The 20,000-nt window shown below is 46.0% G+C and overlaps 1 protein-coding gene across 1 annotated transcript in view; it reads left to right on the forward strand.

Annotated features, from left to right (window-relative positions):
• The window catches only part of LOC135519278 (microtubule-associated protein 2-like), a 147,604-nt gene that overhangs the window by 69,075 nt on the left and 58,529 nt on the right, over window positions 1-20,000 (forward strand). Inside the window, 1 exon segment of the mRNA XM_064944420.1 lies at window positions 15,070-15,314. Within this exon segment, the coding sequence (XP_064800492.1) occupies window positions 15,110-15,314 (205 nt within the window). The 5' untranslated portion in view covers window positions 15,070-15,109.

Below are 20,000 nucleotides of genomic sequence, written 5' to 3' on the forward strand. Positions count from 1 at the left end.
TACTTCCAAAGTTGTGGCAAAATGGCTTAAGGACAACAAAGTCAAGGTATTGGAGTGGCCATCACAAAGCGCAAACCTGAACCCGATAGAAAATGTGTGGGCAGAACTGAAAAAGTGTGTGCGAGCAAGGAGGCCTACAAACCTGACTCAGTTACACCAGCTCTGTCAGCAGGAATGGGCCAAAATTCACCCAACTTATTGTGGGAAGCTTGTGGAAGGCTTCCTGAAATGTTTAACCCAAGTTAAACCAATTAAAGGCAATGCTACCAAATACTAATTGAGTTTATGTAAACTTCTGACCCACTGGAAAAGTGATGAAAGAAATAAAAGCTGAAAAAGATAATTCTCTCTACTATTATTCTGACATTTCACGTTCTTAAAATGAAGTGGTGATCCTAACTGACCTAAGACAGGGAATTTTTACTAGGATTAAATGGCAGGAATTGTGAAAATATCAGTTGAAATGGCTAAGGTGTATGTAAACTTCCAACTGTAGATCCTAAGGTGAACATAGAGGACAAAGCATGAACAAAGAGATGCCTAGAAGCCTCGGAAATGATAATTGATCATACAACCTTCCTCCATGGACTGTATTCAGGATAAGTGTAAGAACAAAGGCATTTGATTCAATTTATAACATCTGAAGGTGTAACCTTTCAACCCAAAACGAACCACCATTGACCAATCAAACAATACCAAATGTTAAGTGTAACCTGACCAAGGCCCAATCTCCACAGGGTCTCACAGCATTGAAAAGCTTGTGCAAATAAGAGTTACTGAGAGGACCATATCATCTTTTTGCATAGAGTAACTCAGAGTTTACCCTGTCCAGATACAAGTTACCACAGAGATAATAATCCATACAAATAGCATCATAGCTATCCTCAGAGAACAAGTTTCAGATAGATACCAAACAATATCAAATAAAATTTATTTGTCACATACACATGGTTAGCAGATGTTAATGCGAGTGTAGAGAGATGTTAATGCCAGTGTAGCGAGATGTTAATGCGAGTTTCTCTAAATGTTAATGCGAGTGTAACGAGATGTTAATGCGAGTGTAGCGAGATGTTAATGCGAGTGTAACGAGATGTTAATGCTTTGATGCACCTGTACTGACCTCGCCTTCTGGATGATAGCAGGGTGAACAGGCAGTGGCTCGGGTGGTTGTTGTCCTTGATGATCTTTTTGGCCTTCCTGTGACATCGGGTGGTGTCGGTGTCCTGGAGGGCTGGTAGTTTGCACCCTGTGATGCGTTGTGCAGACCTCACTACCCTCTGGAGAGCCTTCCGGTTATGGGCAGAGCAGCTGCCGTACCAGGCAGTGATACAGCCCGACAGGATGCTCTCGATTGTGCATCTGTAAAAGTTTGTGAGTGTTTTTGGTGACAAGCTGAATTTCTTCAGCCTCCTGAGGTTGAAGTGGCGCTGCTGCACCTTCTTCACCACAGTGTCTGTGTGGGTGGACCATTTCAGGTTGTCCGTGATGTGTACGCCGAGGAACTTAAAACTTTCCACCCTCTCCACTACTGTCCCATCAATGTAGATAGGGGGCTCCTCCCTCTGCTGTTTCCTGAAGTCCACGATCATCTCCTTTGTTTTGTTGACATTGAGTGCGAGGTTATTGTCCTGACACCACACTCCGAGGGCCCTCACCTCCTCCCTGTCGGCCGTCTCATCATTGTTGTTAATCAAGCCTACCACTGTAGTGTCGTCTGCAAACTTGATGATTGAGTTGGAGGCGTGCATGGCCTCGCAGTCGTGGGTGAACAGGGAGTACAGGAGAGGGCTGAGAACGCACCCTTGTGGGGAACCAGTGTTGAGGATCAGCAGGGTGGATGGATACTATAGTATTATTCTGTCACATATTCAATAGTCAGTTCTCTGTATACTGGAATAGAGAGATACATTTTGGCCCCTCAGAAGGGGAAGGGCTGGCTAGTCCTTCGACATTGTCCTTTGTGCTTTCCTTGTGTTCCTGGTCCATTTGCCATGCAACTCCAGGTGTCAGAGAGCACATAATTTAGGGCAGAGCCTTCATGTGTCTTTGTATGTGTATGCTTGGGCTGTACTCTGTTTTGGCCTCCGAGTGGCGCAGCGGTCTAAGGCACTCAGTGCTAGAGGCGTCACCACAGACCCTGGTTTGATCCCCGGGCCGTATCACAACCGGCCGTGATGGGGAGTCCCATAGGACGGCGCACAATTGGCTCAGCGTCGGCCGGGTTAGGCCTGGGTAGGCTGTCATTGTAAAATAAGTTTGTTCTTAACTTGACTTGCCAAGTTAAATAACATGTTTATTATTTTATTTTTTTAATAACTGTGATGGCCAGGAAAACCGTCTCTGACGGGCTCCCATCCAGCTATACTAATGTGTGCGGAGAGGCCTCAGAGCAGTTCCCCTCAACTCCCACTTTCCCACACCGAGCAGACTGTTGCAGGGTGCAGGGCAGCCATACTCCACCTCGATCTCTACCCCCCTCAGTCGTAACTTTGAAGGCCCCGCTTCTCTTTCTCTCTGACCGAGCAAACCAGCTGCCTATGACAATGACACGTGTTTAGTAGATGTTGTTGTGGGTGTAGCTAAATGCTTGTGCTTGTGTTCCGACAGTGCAGCCATATCTAACAATTTCACAACATATACCCAATTCACACAAAGCTAAGTAAGGGAATGGAATTAAGAATATCTAAATATGTGGATGAGCTATGTCAGAGCGGCATAGGCTAAGATGCAATAGATAGTATAAAATACAGTATATACATATGTGATGAGTAATGCCAGATACGTAAACATTATTAAAGTGGCATTATTAAAGTGACTCGTGTCTCACGGTCGTCCTCCTCTTCATCTGAAGAGGAGAGGAGAGAAGGATCAGAGGACCAAATGCAGTGTGGTATGTGTTCATAGTGAATATTTAATTAAAGAAAGTACTGAACACTGCATACAAAAACAATAAACAAATAACGACCGTGAAGCTACAAATGAGACCTGTGCTGACACAAGCCACTAACATAGACACTCACCCACAAACAAACAGTGCAACCCAGGCTACCTAAGTATGATTCTCAATCAGAGACAACTAATGACACCTGCCTTTGATTGAGAACCATACTAGGCCGAAACATAGAAATCCCCAAATCATAGAAAATCAAACATAGACTGCCCACCCCAACTCACGCCCTGACCATACTAAATAATGAATACAAAACAAAGGAAATAAAGGTCAGAACGTGACATCATGTTACATTTATTAAGGTGGCCAATGATTTCAAGTCTGTATGTAGACAGCAGCCTCTCTGTGCTAGTGATGCTAGTAAAGGTTCAAAATGAACCTTTAATTATGTTACATTGCTCCACCGATTGAGTATTAGAAAGCATTGTTGTTATTTTTCTGCACAGTCAGAGAGAGAGTATTTGATCCCTCTGGTTATGTGAGCAAGAGAGAGGGAGAGAGAGAGTACGGAGGCAGGGAGGAGTGGTCGGAGGGAGCCAGGAATGCAGGGAGGGGGTAGAGTGTAGAGAAAGAGAAAGAGCGAGAAGGGGGAAGGGTAGGAGAGAGAGAAGAGAGAGAGAGAGTGGGGGGGGACTCTATTATGACAGGAATTCTACAGTGGTGACAAAGGGACAATACATTTCTGTGGCCCTCTTTTACTGTGCGGGGCCCTCCAAGTCTGAGACAGGGGAAATGAGATGCTGATACCAGGGCCTCTCCTGCAGGAGTATACAGGCAGGGAGGTCCCTCCATACCTACTATGTGATGCTAAATGCTACAGATCGACAGGCAGACAGACAGACAGACAGGCCCTCTCTAGTCTGTGATGCTGCTTCTAACTGCTACTAGAAAAAAAGGACAACAGGTTAAAAAAACAGTCAAAGCCATTCATTTTATAGGGATCTGTTCCCTTTATTTACTATGGGGATCTTTGCGTCGATTTGCATCAACAATTTGTTTACTTCTATGTGTGTGAAGATGGTGAAATCAATGAATGAATCAGTTGTCTTACTGGCAGCCTTACCTCACTATGCCCTCACTGCCCACCATCCTATTGTCGTATCCACATAGAGGATCTGAGCACCCTATGCCCCCCTATGTTCCTTCTCTGGGCTCCATGTCTCATGCATATAGCCAGCTGTGAGTGGATAACCCTGCAATGCAGCAGCCTGGTGACTCACACAGGCTGAGACACACTGAGACACACAGAGAGACACACACACACTGAGAAACGCACACACTGAGACACACGCTGAGACACACTGAGACACCCACTGAAACACGCACTGAATCGCACTGAGACACACTGAGAGGGAGGTAGGGAGAGAGGGCGGGAGAGAGGCAGGGAGAGAGAGAGATGCAGAGAGGGATGCAGGCAGAGAGGTGGGGATGCAGAGAGGGATGCAGGCAGAAAGGGAAACAGAGAGGCAGGGAGAGAGGGATGGAGAGAGGGTTGGAGACAGGCAGGCAGAGAGGCAGGCAGAGAGGCAGGCAGGCAGGCAGCCAGAGAGGGATGCAGGCAGGTAGAGAGAGAGGGATGCAGGGAGGTAGAGAGAGGGATGCAGGGAGGTAGAGAGAGAGGCAGGCAGAGAGGCAGGCAGAGAGGCAGGCAGGCAGGCAGAGAGGGATGCAGGCAGAGAGGCAGCCAGAGAGGGATGCAGGCAGAGAGGCAGCCAGAGAGGGATGCAGGCAGGTAGAGAGAGAGGGATGCAGGGAGGTAGAGAGAGAGGCAGGCAGAGAGGCAGGCAGAGAGGCAGGCAGGCAGGCAGGCAGGCAGAGAGGGATGCAGGCAGAGAGGCAGCCAGAGAGGGATGCAGGCAGGTAGAGAGAGAGGGATGCAGGGAGGTAGAGAGAGAGGCAGGCAGAGAGGCAGGCAGGCAGGCAGAGAGGGATGCAGGCAGAGAGGCAGCCAGAGAGGGATGCAGGCAGAGAGGCAGCCAGAGAGGGATGCAGGCAGGTAGAGAGAGAGGGATGCAGGGAGGTAGAGAGAGAGGCAGGCAGAGAGGCAGGCAGAGAGGCAGGCAGGCAGGCAGGCAGAGAGGGATGCAGGCAGGCAGGCAGGCAGGCAGAGAGGGATGCAGGCAGAGAGGCAGCCAGAGAGGGATGCAGGCAGGTAGAGAGAGAGGGATGCAGGGAGGTAGAGAGAGAGGGATGCAGGGAGGGAGCACAGGAGGCTGCTGAGGAGAGAACGGCTCATAATAATGGCTGGAACGTAGAAAATGGAATGAAAATGGAATGGCATCAAACACCTTGTTCCAGAGTGACACAGTGGTCTAAGGCACTGCATCTCAGTGCTAGAGGTGTCACTACAAACACCCTGGTTCAAATCCAGGCTGTATCACAATCAGCCGTGATTGGGAGTCCCATTGGGCGGAGCACAATTGGCCCAGCATCGTCAGGGATTGGCTGGTGTCGGCCGTCATTGTTCTTAGCTGACTTAGTTAAATTAAGCCTAGTTAAATAAACATTTAAAATACATGGATTTGAAACCATTCCACAGATTCCTCTCCAGTCATTACCACAAGCCCATCCTCCCCAATTAAGGTGCCACCAACCTCCTGTGGCAGGTAGGGAGGCATGAATGGGGAAAGAATAGGGTTTTGGAATAAACTGTGAAAATAAGGTCTGAGATTAACACAGGCTTTTGAGATGTTATACGGTTTGTTCAGTGATATAATATCAGTCACTTAACATCACCTTTATGAATTAGGAAGTCAGTATGTGCATTGTGTTTTTTTCAATAAATGCTTCAAAATTCGCATAGGTCCTGGAACAAAACTAGTAAGATCTACTAAGCCTGTGTTTACCACAGACCTTATTTTCGGCGTTTATCCAAAAACCCTATGAAAGTTCCGTTCATTTTCTCATAGGCTTTGTTCAACGAACCATGGCGGACTTAGTGCCAACAAAAAGACGTCATTATTATCAGTCTCTATAGTATATGTGACTGAGCTTAGCTCTAAAACGACGACCACCCCATGTTAATTTCCACCCCTTCCCTGTTCAGTTGGTGCAATTGTTGGAGGCAGGTAGCCTAGCGCTTAAGAGTGTTGGGCCAGTACCCAAAAAGTCTCTGGTTTGAATCCCTGTGCAGACTAGGTGAAAAATCTGTCGATGTGCCGTAACCTCTTAATTTTTGCCTAAAATGACATACCCAAATCTAACTGCCTGTAACTCAGGCCCTGAAGCATATTCTCGGTACCATTTGGAAGGAAACACTTTGAAGTTTGTGGAAATGTTAAAGGAATGTAGGAGAATATAACACAATAGATCTGGTAAATGGTAATACAAAGAAAAAAAACAGTTATTTTGGAATTATTTTGTACCATCTTTGAAATGCAAGAGAAAGGCCATAATTAATTATTCTAGCCCAGCTGCAATTTAGCAGTATATGAGTTTTAGACTGATACAATGAGCCATTGCATTTCTGTTCAAACTGTTGTGTCAAAACTGCCCAAATGTGTTTAATTTGTTTATTAATAACTTTTCATGTTCAAAACTTTGCACTCTCCTCAAACAATAGCATGGCATTATTTCACTGTAATAGCTGATGTTGATGTCATATCCCAGATAACACCTTTTCATAAAAACAAAGCATGTAGAGGTCTGTAATTCTTTTAAGAAATTAATTTGCATTTTATTGCATGACATAAGTATTTGATCACCTACCAACCAGTAAGAATTCCGGCTCTCACAGACCTGTTAGTTTTGCTTTATGAAGCCCTCCTGTTCTCCACTCATTACCTGTATTAACTGCACCTGTTTGAACTAGTTACCTGTATAAAAGAAACCTGTCCACACACTCAATCAAACAGACTCCAACCTCTCCACAATGGCCAAGACCAGAGAGCTGTGTAAGGACATCAGGGATAAAATTGTAGACCTGCACAAGGCTGGGATGGGCTACAGGACAATAGGCAAGCAGCTTGGTCAGAACGCAACAACTGTTGGCGCAATTATTAGAAAATGGAAGAAGTTCAAAATGACGGTCAATCACCCTCGGTCTGGGGCTCCATGCAAGATCTCACCTCGTGGGGCATCAATAATCATGAGGAAGGTGAGGGATCAGCCCAGAACTAAACGACAGGACCTGGTCAATGACCTGAAGAGAGCTGGGACCACAGTCTCGAAGAAAACCAACTACGCCTTCATGGAGTATAATCCTGCAGCGCACGCAAGGTCCCCCTGCTCAAGCCAGCGCATGTCCAGGCCCGTTTGAAGTTTGCCAATGACCATCTGGATGATCCAGAGGAGGAATGGGAGAAGGTCATGTGGTCTGATGAGACAAAAATAGAGCTTTTTGGTCTAAACTACACTCGCCATGTTTGGAGGAAGAAGAAGGATGAGTACAACCCCAAGAACACCATCCCAACCGTGAAGCATGGATGTGGAAACATCATTCTTTGGGGATGCTTTTCTGCAAAGGGGACAGGACGACTGCACCGTATTGAGGGGAGGATGGATGGGTCCATGTATCACGTGATCTTGACCAACAACCTCCTTCCCTCAGTAAGAGCATTGAAGATGGGTCGTGGCTGGGTCTTCCAGCATGACAACGACCCGAAACACACAGCCAGAGCAACTAAGGAGTGGCTCCGTAAGAAGCATCTCAAGGTTCTGGAGTGGCCTAGCCAGTCCCCAGACCTGAACCCAATAGAAAATCTTTGGAGGGAGCTGAAAGTCTGTATTGCCCAGCGACAGCCCCGAAACCTGAAGGACTGTATGGAGGAGTTGGCCAAAATCCCTGCTGCAGTGTGTGCAAACCTGGTCAAGAACTACAGGAAACGTATGGTCTCTGTAATTGCAAACAAAGGTTTCTGTACCAAATATTAAGTTCTGCTTTTCTGATGTATCAAATGCTTATGTCATGCAATAAAATGCTAATTAATTACTTAAAAATCATACAATGTGATTTTCTGGATTTTTGTTTTAGATTCCGTCTCTCACAGTTGAAGTGTACCTATGACAAAAAATGACAGACCTCTACATGCTTTGAAAGTAGGAAAACCTGCAAAATAGGCAGTGTATCAAATACTTGTTCTCCCCACTGTATATATATTGAAGCACCCTCTCTATTTCGGTGTCTATATCTGCTCTTCCTCTCTCTCCTCACCTAAAAGCACATTGAGTTCCAGTGGTTGTCATATTTAGCTCAGCTCCCTTTACAACAGTACTGGCTGGCAGCAGGCATACTCTAGGGAGGTAGACTGAACAGCCCAGTTTCTATTATCCAGACAGAAAGAGAGGTGGGTAAAAAATGGGTGGAGAGGCATGAGAAGGGTGAGGATGGGTAGCCGTGTCCGATGTGGAATCTACATACTGCTTCAGACACCCGATCCCCCCCTTTCCACCAGATGTCCTTCTTGCCATCCAGGCTCTGAAAATCGTATCATCTTATCTCTGTGGGACTGGATAGAGGGAACACCCTGGCCTCCACCCTACAACAGTGCTCAGTATTGCTACATATTCATTCCCTCTACCCCAGTGTTGTAGAGAAGGATCAGTCCACTAGAGGATGCTGTTTCAGCCAGATGGACTCAGCAACAATCCCCTCATGGGCCACCAACACCACATGCTCTTTAATCAGCCCTGTGGGGCTCCAGGAATCTGAACCCCAAGCCTTCCTTCCTTATCCCACGTCCCTGTCACAAACACTCCAATGCTGGCTACGGTCGGAGGCTGTCTGGGTATTTCTGGATGTCTGCCACCGGCACAGCTCAAAGTGACCTTCGCAGCAGACCAGGCAGACAGAGAGAGAGAGAGAGACTTTAGACTTTTTGTATTTCTTTAATGATACATCGTCATTTCATTTAATTAAAACCTCAACCCCCCCACTCCCCTTTAAAAAAACTAATATCCCTTGAGCTGCATACTCACCGTGCCTTCTACCCTACGAATCAAAACAACACCAAACATAACAATAACCAAAGCCTCACCATTTCTACAACCTTATATCCAACCCATCTTCCCCATCTGTACAGACGGCCCCCCGACACACCATATCTCCTGAAACATCTCCACACTTTATCATTTTATATGGCTGGGTTGTGGAAGATAGGCTCCTCCCACACCCACAGCCCAGGCTCCCCATCCCCTTCCCGTATGGGCCTTAGCAGCTGCCAGGCCCTCAGCACTGCAGAGTAAAAATCAGAGAGACCTGCTGTACTCAGCTTCTCCAGCGTCATGAGGAACAGCTGCCGGTCCAACCCTAATCCGCCAGCTCTCGCTCATCCCTCCAGTCGACATCAGTATGGTACAGCAGTCTCTGCTCCACCTTTAGGCAGAATGCAGCCACCCTGCTCTCCAGTTCCACCAGGCCCTGTTCTCCTTCGTGGACGGAAATACAACACTGCCGCCCTCACTCAGTCCACCAGCTTGCGTTGCAGGTCTGGGGGGTTGAGGACAGCCAGTTTATGCCACAGCACCCAACAGCCTATTGCTGTGATTCCTGGACATGTAAAACGAGTCGGGCTGAACTCACCCTAGCCCCAAAGACCTTCACCCATGTATACTGTTTTGTGTTGGGATGTCTAGTTCTTTAAACATCCACTAGGTCAATTAATGATGTCCCTTATTACCCCCACCGTCCACCAGTGTCTCCTCAGGCTCTACCTGTGAGAAAAACCCCTGTTATTAATTTCTGCTTTTACTATAAGTACTCTACCGCTACACACCTCCTTTGAGGAACACATTTCTACGTCCAGACCCGGTGCAAAAAGAAGAGAGAGAGTCTGCTTTACGGTCTGTCTACCAAAAGTGCTGGGATGAAGGGTTGAATGATGACGAAGGGTCTTCTTTGTGGAGGTTCATGTTGTTCTAGTCATAAACAAGGGGAGAATTATAACCCTGGTGGGATACATGCGAGTCACCATGTCTGCGTCACTATTCCCTATATTGTGCACTTTTGACTAAAGCCCTATGGCCTTTTATACATGTTGGTACGTTCACTAATTGGGACACACCCAATGTCTTTATATCCAGCAAGGGAAGATGTGATCAGACACACCCAATGATGCATTTGTGAGAATTTGATAAAGGGCCTGAAATCAGTCCGATACAACAACACCCTAAGCAGAGTTTTAAACTTGCAGTATAGTCTTTGACAGCATCTTCCCACCACGGTCATAAAGAGATAAAGAGACAGACTAGCCCACACCAAACCCAGCCACTTCATAATGTAGAGAATGGTGCTCATTTGAATATTTGGGGGCGTGGTTTGCAAATAACGTAATTCAGGTTGTTAAATAATACAAGATAAAAATTTGCTTACACAATTCAAACCAATGCAGGTTCGGAAATTTTCGTAACTAAGAATATATTTTTTTTTTAGATAGAACCTTATAGGGTTGTGGGTTCGATTCTCACGGGGGACCAGTATGAAATGTAGGAAAATGTATGTACTCACGATGGTAAGTTGCTCTGGATAAGAGCGCATGCTAAATAACTAAAATATCAATATAAAATGAAATCAAGGCGATGTTTTAACATAATGCTCAGAGACTTGTGTATGTCTGTTCATCAAATTACATTTTATTGGTCACATACACATACAGTATTTAGCAGATGTTATTGCGGGTGGAGCGAAATGTTTGTGTTCCTAACCAATAGTGCAGTAGTATCTAACAATTCACAACAATACACACAAATCTGAAAGTAAAATAAATATATAAATATTAGATTGAGCATTGTCGGAGTGGCATTGACTAAAATACAGTAGAATAGAATACAGTATATACATATGAGATGAGTAAAGCAGTATGTAAACCTTATTAAAGTGACTACTGTTCCACTATTAAAGTGGCCATTGATTCCAAGTCTATGTATATAGGGCAGCAGCCTCTAAGGTGCAGGGTTGCGTAACCGGGTGGAAACCAGTTAGTGATGGCTATTTAACAGTCTGATGGCCTAGAGATAGAAGCTGTTTTTCAGTCTCTCGGTCCCAGCTTTGATGCACCTGTACTGACCTCGCTTTCTGGATGATAGTGGGGGGAACAGGCCGTGGCTCGGGTGGTTGTTGTCCTTGATGATCTTTTTGGCCTCTCTGTGACCGGGTGCTGTAGGTGTCCTGGAGGGCAGGTAGTTTTGCCCCCGGTGATGTGTTGGGTAGACCGCACCACCCTCTTGTGAGCCCTGAGATTGTGGGTGGTGCAGTTGCCGTACCAAGTGGTGATACAGCCCGACAGGATGCTCTCAATTGTACATCTGTAAAGGTTTGTGAGGGTTTTAACGTCTTACTGAATGTTTTGTTGACAATCAGTGAGACGTAATTTTCCTGGCACCACTCTCCCAGGGCCCTCACCTCCTCCCTGTAGGCTGTCTCGTCATTGTTGGTAATCAGGCCTACTGCTGTTATGTCTTCTGCAAACTTGATGATGAAGTTGGAGGCATGCGTGGCCACCCAGTCACTGTTGAACAGGGAGTACAGGAGGGGGCTGAGCACACACCACTGTGGTGAGGATAAGTGGCGGTGTTGTTTCATATCTTCACCACCTGGGGGCGGCCTGTCAGGAAGTCCAAGAGCCAGTTGCACAGGGCAGGGTTCAGACCCAGGGCCCCAAGCTTAATGATGAGCTTGGATGGTACTATGGTGTTGAATGCTGAGCTGTAGTCAATCAACAGCATTCTTTCATAGGTACTCCTCTTGTCCAGAAGGGATAGGGCAGTTTGCAGTGAGATGTTGATTGCATTGTTTGTAGATCTGTTGGGGCAGTAAACAAATTGATGTGGGTCTAGGGTGTCAGGTCAGGTAGAGGTGATATGATCCTTAACTAACCTCTCAAAGCACTTCATGATGACAGAAGTGAGTGCTACGGGGTGATAGAAATTTAGTTCAGTTACCTTTGCTTTCTTGGGTACAGGAACAATGTTGGACATCTTGAGGGGTGAGGACAGCAGACTGGGTATCAAGAGATTGAATATATCTGTAAACACTCCAGCCAGCTGGTCTGCACATGCTCTGAGGATGCGGCTAGGGATGCTGTCTGGGTCGGCAGCCTTGCGAGGGTTAACACGCTTAAATATATTACTCAGGTCGTCCAAGGAGAAGGAGAGCCCACAGTCCTTGGTAGCGGGTCGCATCGGTGGCACTGGGTTTTCCTCAAAGAGGGCGAAGAAGGTGTTTAGCTTGTCCGGAAGCAAGTCTTCGGTGTCCGCAACGTGGCTGGTTTTCACTTTGTAATCTGTGATTGTCTGTAGATCCTGCCACTTCCGTCTCGTGTCTGAGCCGTTGAATTGCGACTCCACTCTGTCTGTGTACTGACGTTTTGCCAGTTTGATTGCCTTACGGCGTGAATAACTACACTGTTTGTATTCAGCCATATTCTCAGTCATCTTGCCATGGTTAAATGCGGTGGTTCGTGCTTTCAGTTTTGTGTGAATGCTGCCATTTATCCACAGTTTCTGGTTTGGGTAGATTTTAATAGTCACAGTGGGTACAACATCTCCTATACACTTCGTAATGAACTCAGTCACCATATCTGTGTATTCTTCAATGTTATTCTCAGAGGCTACATGGAACATTTCCCAGTCCGTGTGATCAAAACAATCTTAAAGCATGGATTCCGGTTGGTCAGACCAGCGTTGAATAGACCTTAGCACGGGTACTTCCTGTTTGAATTTCTGCCTATAGGAAGATGGCGCAAAATGGAGTCTTGATCAGATTTGCCGAAGGGATGGCGGGGGAGGGCCTTGTAGGCATTTAGAGAAGTTGAGTAGCAGTGGTCCAATGTTTTTACAGAGCGAGTACTACAGTCAATGTGTAGTTAGAACTTCGGTAGCATTTTGCTCAAAATTGCTTTGATACAATAAATCCAGCCTCAGGATATGTGGTTTCCAGTGTAGTTATTTGAGGGCCATCGAGGTATCGGCTTGAGGGAGTATATGCACGGCTGTGACTATAACCGAAGATAATTTTATTTTAAGGTACTACAGTCGGCATTTGATTGTGAGGTATTCTAGTTTAGGTGAACAAAATCACTTGAGTTTCTGTATGTTATCACAATCACACCATGAGCAGTTAATCATGAAACATACATCCCCTTCTTTCTTCTTTATTCCTGTCTGTGCATTGTACTGAGAACCCAGCTGGCTGTATGGATGGGGACAGTATATCCCGAGAGAGCCATGTTTCCATGTAACATAATATGTTACAATCCCTGATGTCTTTCTGGAAGGATATCCTTGCCCTGAGCTCTGCTACTTTATTATCTAGAGACTGAACATCAGTGAGTAATATACTCAGAAGCGGTGGATGGTGTGCACGCCTCCTGTGTCGGACTAGAAGTCCACTCCGATTACCTCTTCTCCTTCTCTGCCGGCAGTGTTTTGGAGCAGCCTCTGAAATAAGTTACATTGCCCTGGGGAGTACTGTACGAACAAAGGATCCAATTCAGGAAAGTCGTATTCCTGGTCTTAATGCTGGTGTGTTACTGCTGCTCCTATATCCAAAGGTTATTTCCGGCTGTATGTAATAACACAGAAAAAAAAAATCCTGCAAAGTTGCTTAGGAGCTAGAAGCAGAGCTGCCATTTTGCCATCTTTACGCCAACAGATATATCATGTTGATGCTTACCCAGGCTGGTCTGTTCTGGAGTCAGTCACTACTATTCTGTCGATGGAATAGCAATGGTTGGACTAAATGGCACTGTGGGGCTGGCTGTGTTGTATACTGTAAGCTGTAAGCACCGTACTGAAACAAGGCATCGGTCTTTGGTTCCATTATCTAGTGCTTTGCTTTGCCCACCAAGCTCCTGGCCTGTGATTGGCTGAATCGATATCCTCTCTGTTGCTGTTTATTAGATTTTTTATCCCTTGTTGCCCGTGGGCGATCTTACTCTCAGTGGGGCACTGTGGCGATGAGGCTGCTGTGCTCTGAGATCAGAGAGCTGGCTGTACTCTTGGGCACACACACACTCACTCAATGAGCAGGAGGGCATTATCCTCTGACCTTTGACCCCTACAACAGATTTACTGTGAACATATCTATTTCCTCCCTGTGATTGGTTCACAATATTGCATGCTGCTTCATACTCCTATTGACAAATTACAAGTTCTTGTGTGTATGTCTGTGTGCATGCCACATGTGTGTGTATGTGGGTCATATATATTTCACTGGGTTGTACGGAGGTGCTATGGTTGACAGCAGCTCCATAAAGTCCTATTGATTTCTCAGAGAGGGCTGAGGCTCTATTTCATGTCAGTGGTGCAGCTAGCTGTGAATCAGAACAGGATGACACCAAGGCAGGCAGCAGCAGCCGAGACCTTCAGTGTCTGTGTAACTCAATCACAGCCCTGAGTATGAGAGTGTGGAGAGAGAGAGAGAGAGAGAGAGAGAGAGAGAGAGAGAGAGAGGGAGAAAGAGAGAGAGTGAGAAAGAGAGAGAGAGAGAGAGAGAGAGAGAGAGAGAGGGAGAAAGAGAGAGAGAGAGAGAGAGAGAGAGAGAGAGAGAGAGAGAGAGAGGGAGAGAGAGAGAGAGTGAGAGAGAGAGAGAGAGAGAGAGAGAGAGAGAGAGAGAGAGAGAGAGAGAGAGAGAGAGAGAGAGAGAGAGGGAGAAAGAGAGAGAGAGAGAGCTGCCTTGTGATCTGATGTCCATAAACCAGCACTCCAGTCTGTCTATAGATGTGGGGGGTGATTCGTGACCCGAGGTGAAACAGTGTTTTGAATTTGAATGATGTCCTTTGGTTTTGCTCCACCCCATCAATACCTTCTGTTTCCCTACCAAAGTGTTTATAGCCATTGTGTGCCACCATTATTATAAAGACAGTGACATGACCATGCTATCACAGTGTCTTTTCATACCCCATCTAAGGAACACATTTGTATAGTCTCTTCTCCCTGCCAAACTATTAATAGCCATTGTGCCATAACACCTAAAAAACGGCTGTGGCGATTCTAGTGTTAGTAGCTATTATGCCACCACTATTATTTGCCATGACATGACCATATACTCACACTGCAGCTCACCCTGTGCTCCAACCCCTCTGTGGGTGTGTGTCTCAAGGGGGTTGGAGAAAAAGCAGAAAGATTCATCTCTCTGTACAGTGACAATAGAAAATAAAGTAATAAGCTCCTTCTTCTCCCAGCCATAAGGAAAGACCTCCCTGGCCGCCACTGACCCCCATCATGGCAGACAGTCGCCAACCTGAGGACAGCCACCCCCATTGGGACACGTCAGGGGCACAGGACCCCTCTACCCCCCCAGCCCTCGGGGCTAACGGCTACCCCCCCTCATACAGGGCGTGCCAGCCAGGGACGGCCCATGGAGCAGCACCCCCTCCCTACACCTCCAGTGAGAACGGCTTCAACGGCGACCACGCAGTTACGGCTGGTAAGGACACCTGATATCAGAGACTCAGAGCTTTTATAACTACTGTATTATACCCACATACTTCATCTGTATTGACCAGTATTGTCAAAACTGTGTGTGTGTGTATACAATGTGGTCGAGTAGTACCTGTCAATTAGAATACACACACACATACACACACACACACATACACACACACACACATACACACATACACACGCACAAACACGCACACACAGGGGTTGGTCATTCTGTTTGGTTGGTCTTTCTGAGTGTGTGTGCGTGTGTGGGTCCAGCAGGCACTAAGCGGGCCCCTACCTCTCACTGTGTGGGAGGAACAGTGAACATTGAAGCACCCTTAGTAGATTCATTATCCATTATTACTGTGGCAATTAAGGGTGAAAATCTCTGTTTTCCCAGAGCGAGACACACACAAACACACACACCCCTCTCCACACACACTGACTATACCCCACTCCGTTCCCTCCTCTTGTTGCCATGGCAGCGGCTCCTCTACAATTTAGTTTGCCAAAGGTCTATTGTTTTGTCTATTGTCCCTGCAATCTTTTTATATTTCTGCTGACACACAGAACCTACCACTACCTACTACCTCCACTTTCCACCATTTACAGAACCGAAACCCATTCAACATCTCTGCCAGGAGTCGTATTAACCTCCTGTACCTCTATTTTAACTGCAGTATGTTGCCAGGACCAGACCTTTCATGTCTATTATTCATTTCGACAGCATCAGTCACCTAGCCTGTTAGATTGAATACCATGCACTGTTGAAGACCAGTCTTGCCATACTATTGGTCAAGAAGAAGCCATAAGGAAGTCAGCCAAAGAGTATCTTCTGTTTTATCACCACAAGTACACTGTACCCTATGGGATGAGCTCCATTAGTATCTAGCCTGGATAGTGTGGCCAGTGCTCCATTAGTCTGTTTCAAACATTGCCTAGAGCATCTGTTAATCTATGTCCATTTACAATTTTGTTGACATTTAATTCCCACACTCTGTAGCGATGGAACGTATTATTACAACTGTCTTTCAAAGACATTGACTTTTAGCGAGGTCACTAAAGCCATTGTACTATTATGTGTTGTCTAAATGCCAAGTGCCTTCTATGGTCTTCAGGTAAGTGTTCGGCTTATAAAGAATATGATGTATGTAAATGTATTTTTTTTTACAGAGATTTGAATCCTTTTACTTATGCAAACACATAATCCAGCTCCACCCAACCATTACAGAACACTGCATGACACAATGACATTATGCTGTGTTATGTATTATGTTTAAAAAAATATATACATATATTTCACCTTTATTTAACCAGGTAGGCCAGTTGAGAACAAGTTCTCATTTACAACTGCAGTGCGACACAAACAACAACACAGAGTTACACATGGACTACAGTCTCCAACTTCAGCGATTTTTGCAATTCGTTCCAGTCATTGGCAGCAGAGAACTGGAAGGAAAGGCGGCCAAAGCAGGTGTTGGCTTTGGGGATGACCAGTGAGATATACCTGCTGGAGCGCGTGCTATGGGTGGGTGCTGCTATCGTGACCAGTGAGCTGAGATAAGATGAGGCTTTACCTAGCAGAGACTTGTAGATGACCTGGAGCCAGTGGGTCTGGCGATGAATATGTAGCGGGGGTGTGGGAGGTGGAACAAAAGAGGTATCTGAGGCATGTTGAGTGGGAATAGGGGCTTCGCAGTAAACTTAAACAATGATAACCACCCTAAACAACAGTATACAAGGCATATTGACATTAGAGAGAGACATAAAGCGAGGCATAAAGCAATCACAGGTGTTGATTGGGAGAGCTAGCTAAGTGAGGCAGGTTGCCGGAAGGTATATTTAATTTAAAAAAATTAAAATTGAAAAAGAGATTGAAAATATATTGAAATATATATTCAAAAAGATTCAAAAAATCAATTTACACGGGGAGAACGACAAACAACGTCTGCACTGCTAACCCATCTTGGATTACTAAGATCCATGAACGTGCAAAACACTATGTCAGTGAGTGCTGATGAGAGTAAAGACATTGGCTAATTAGCATCTCACTTCGGATGTTGTTTTAGCATCTTACAGCTTCTCTCATGCTGCCTGTTAAGGAAGGCAGCGGGCAGCTTTGTTCCCTGTCTGTCAGCGTTTTAGAAGAATGAACAACCTGCTCCTCTCTGGTCTTTCATAATGACTATATCTAACACCAGCAGTTTTCCGTTTCCCTCATTATCACCAAAACATATTAAAGGCACTGGAACTTGAGCCATAGAGCAGTGCCAATCCTCTGTGTTTGATAGTGTCAGTTAGGACCTGAACTCATAGTCACAAAGCCTCTCAGAGTACAAGTGCTGATCTAAGATCAGGTCCTCCCTGTCCATGGAATCATATTTATTATGATCTAAAAGGTAAAGCTGATCCTTTACCAGCTCTCCTGCCCTGAGAGGTTTTGTGAATATGGGCCCTGGACCACTGCCAATATCATACAGAGAGATCCACCTCAGTTTTGTGTCTGTCTGAGGGAGTAGGGAGGTCAGGCCAGGGCAGGGAGGCCAGGATGGGAGTACAGACGCGTGGCAGGGAGCATAGAGCTGGACCTATTTGGGGGGGGGGGGGGCGGACGGACGCTAGGTTGGGCAGACGGACGCTAGGTTGGTACTGCATGCTGCAACAGCTGATGGGTTGAACTAGGGTGATTGCATTGAGAAGAGACGTGTAATGTCCTTGAGCAACAAAGATTTGTCCATGGCTTCAAAGAACTAAAGCATGGAACTGAAGATGTAAAGAGGTATTGCCGTGTTAGGAGGCCTGCTGTGTCCACTGGATAAGTGAGAGTGAGATGTGTAGTTTGAATACCTGCCACATTGCTAGTCATCCAATGTAGTATGCTGTGAACATTTACAGACTTTCACATCTGTATAACACTTCAACACAAACTGTAATGTCATTTCAATATTAACTATACTGTTAGTAACCACCAACGTTATCTGTGTATTGGGTTTTAGGATGTTGTTAACTGATGTTTGACTTTGTGTTGTTTTGACTCTTGTCTGTTGGGGTGGTTTTGGAAGACACAGTTGTCATGGTTTTATTTTCAAGTGGTTGTGGAGGACACAGTTGTCATGGTTTTCTGTTGAGGTAGTTGTGGAGGACACAGTTGTCATTAGTGTTCTTGATCTTCACCATGTACAGGGGTACAGTTATTCAGTCAGTCAGTACCTTTGGCAGCATCATGTTGGGGATGGGTGTGGCAGCTGAGCTCTCAGACATTGAGAGAGAGGGGAGATGAGGGGAGGGACTGAGGATGGGAACAGAGCAACCAAAGCTCAGAATTAGACCGGGCCCAGACCACTTAGGCTGTGTGTTGCTGTGGCAACAGCTCTGTTCCCTTCACACAGAGTTTTGGCGGTGGTATCTCGCCGGCTGTCTCTCTCTCTCGCTCTCTCTCTCTGCCCTCCCTCTCTCTCTCTCTCTCTTTCTCCCCTCTCCACCCTGCGGTGAGGTGCAATCCTGCGTTTGGCAGTGTGTCTGACTCTGTGGCTGCCTCAGGTCTCTACTCAAGGGGAGTCTGTTTTCGCTTTGCTCTACTGGTCTAGTCTGGTCTGACCAGTACAGGTAATAAAAAAACCTTTTTCTGTCCTGGTAGTGTAGCTCAGTACAGCATTGTCTGCATGCCTGGGAGGACTGTAGTTGTGGCTTTGGATTAGAATATAACTCTTCTCTTTTATACTGGGGTTTTATTGACATATGATGTGCCTTATTTTTATTTGTTCATGTTGTTTATTTTTTGTATTAATGTGTTAAGGCCAATGAGACAAACTAGGTAAGAGAAGTAAGGGCTGTCACTGTGAATGGGTTTTGACTCAACATCATTCTGTAGGGAAGGGCTGAAACAAGACTGAAGAAGACAGCTATCATTAGAATTAGAGTAGACAGTAGATGAGTTTATTGCTGTGCGTGTGTGTGTGTGGTGTGTGTGTGTGTGTGTGTGTGTGTGTGTGTGTGTGTGTGTGTGTGTGTGTGTGTGTGTGTGTGTGTGTGTGTGTGTGTGTGTGTGTGTGTGTGTGTGTGTGTGTGTGTGTGTGTGTGTGTGTGTGTGTGTGTGTGTGTGTGTGTGTGTGTGTGTGTGCGTGTGTGTGTGCATGTGTGTTAGAGGTGTGTGTGTGTGTGTGTTGGAGGTGTGTGTGAGCATGTGTCGTCGTGTGCCTTTGAGACAGAATTTGATCTGGTTGCAGGACACATCACTGCCCATTCTGTGAGGAGGGAGGGAGGGAGAGGGGAGGGAGGGAGGGAGTGGGTATCTGTCTAGGTGAGGGCATGTCTGTCTCTTTGGAGGGCGCATATCTGTCTGTTTGGAGGGAGTTCATCATCGCCAAGCTATGGGCTCTAGAATAGAATGACGTTATGGTGTCAGGAATCAGGATAGAGACAAAGTAAGAGAATGACTAGAAAGGGCATAGAACCGCTGACGATGGCAATTTGCTTTGCTTCTATGCGGACACTGAAAATGGCCCATAAGGTTCTGGTTAAAAGAAGTACAACATAGACAATAGGTTGCCATTTGAGACGCAGCCCTGGACTGTGTTTGTTGGAATGTCATGCTGTGTGGTTGATCTGCGAAGGCAATCTGACCCAGATCAAAGAGGCGAAGGCTGGACCAATAGAATGTACGACCAATACAATTTGATTTGATTTG

Source organism: Oncorhynchus masou, chromosome 29 (genome assembly GCF_036934945.1).
Source record: "Oncorhynchus masou masou isolate Uvic2021 chromosome 29, UVic_Omas_1.1, whole genome shotgun sequence".
Lineage (NCBI taxonomy): Eukaryota > Metazoa > Chordata > Actinopteri > Salmoniformes > Salmonidae > Oncorhynchus > Oncorhynchus masou.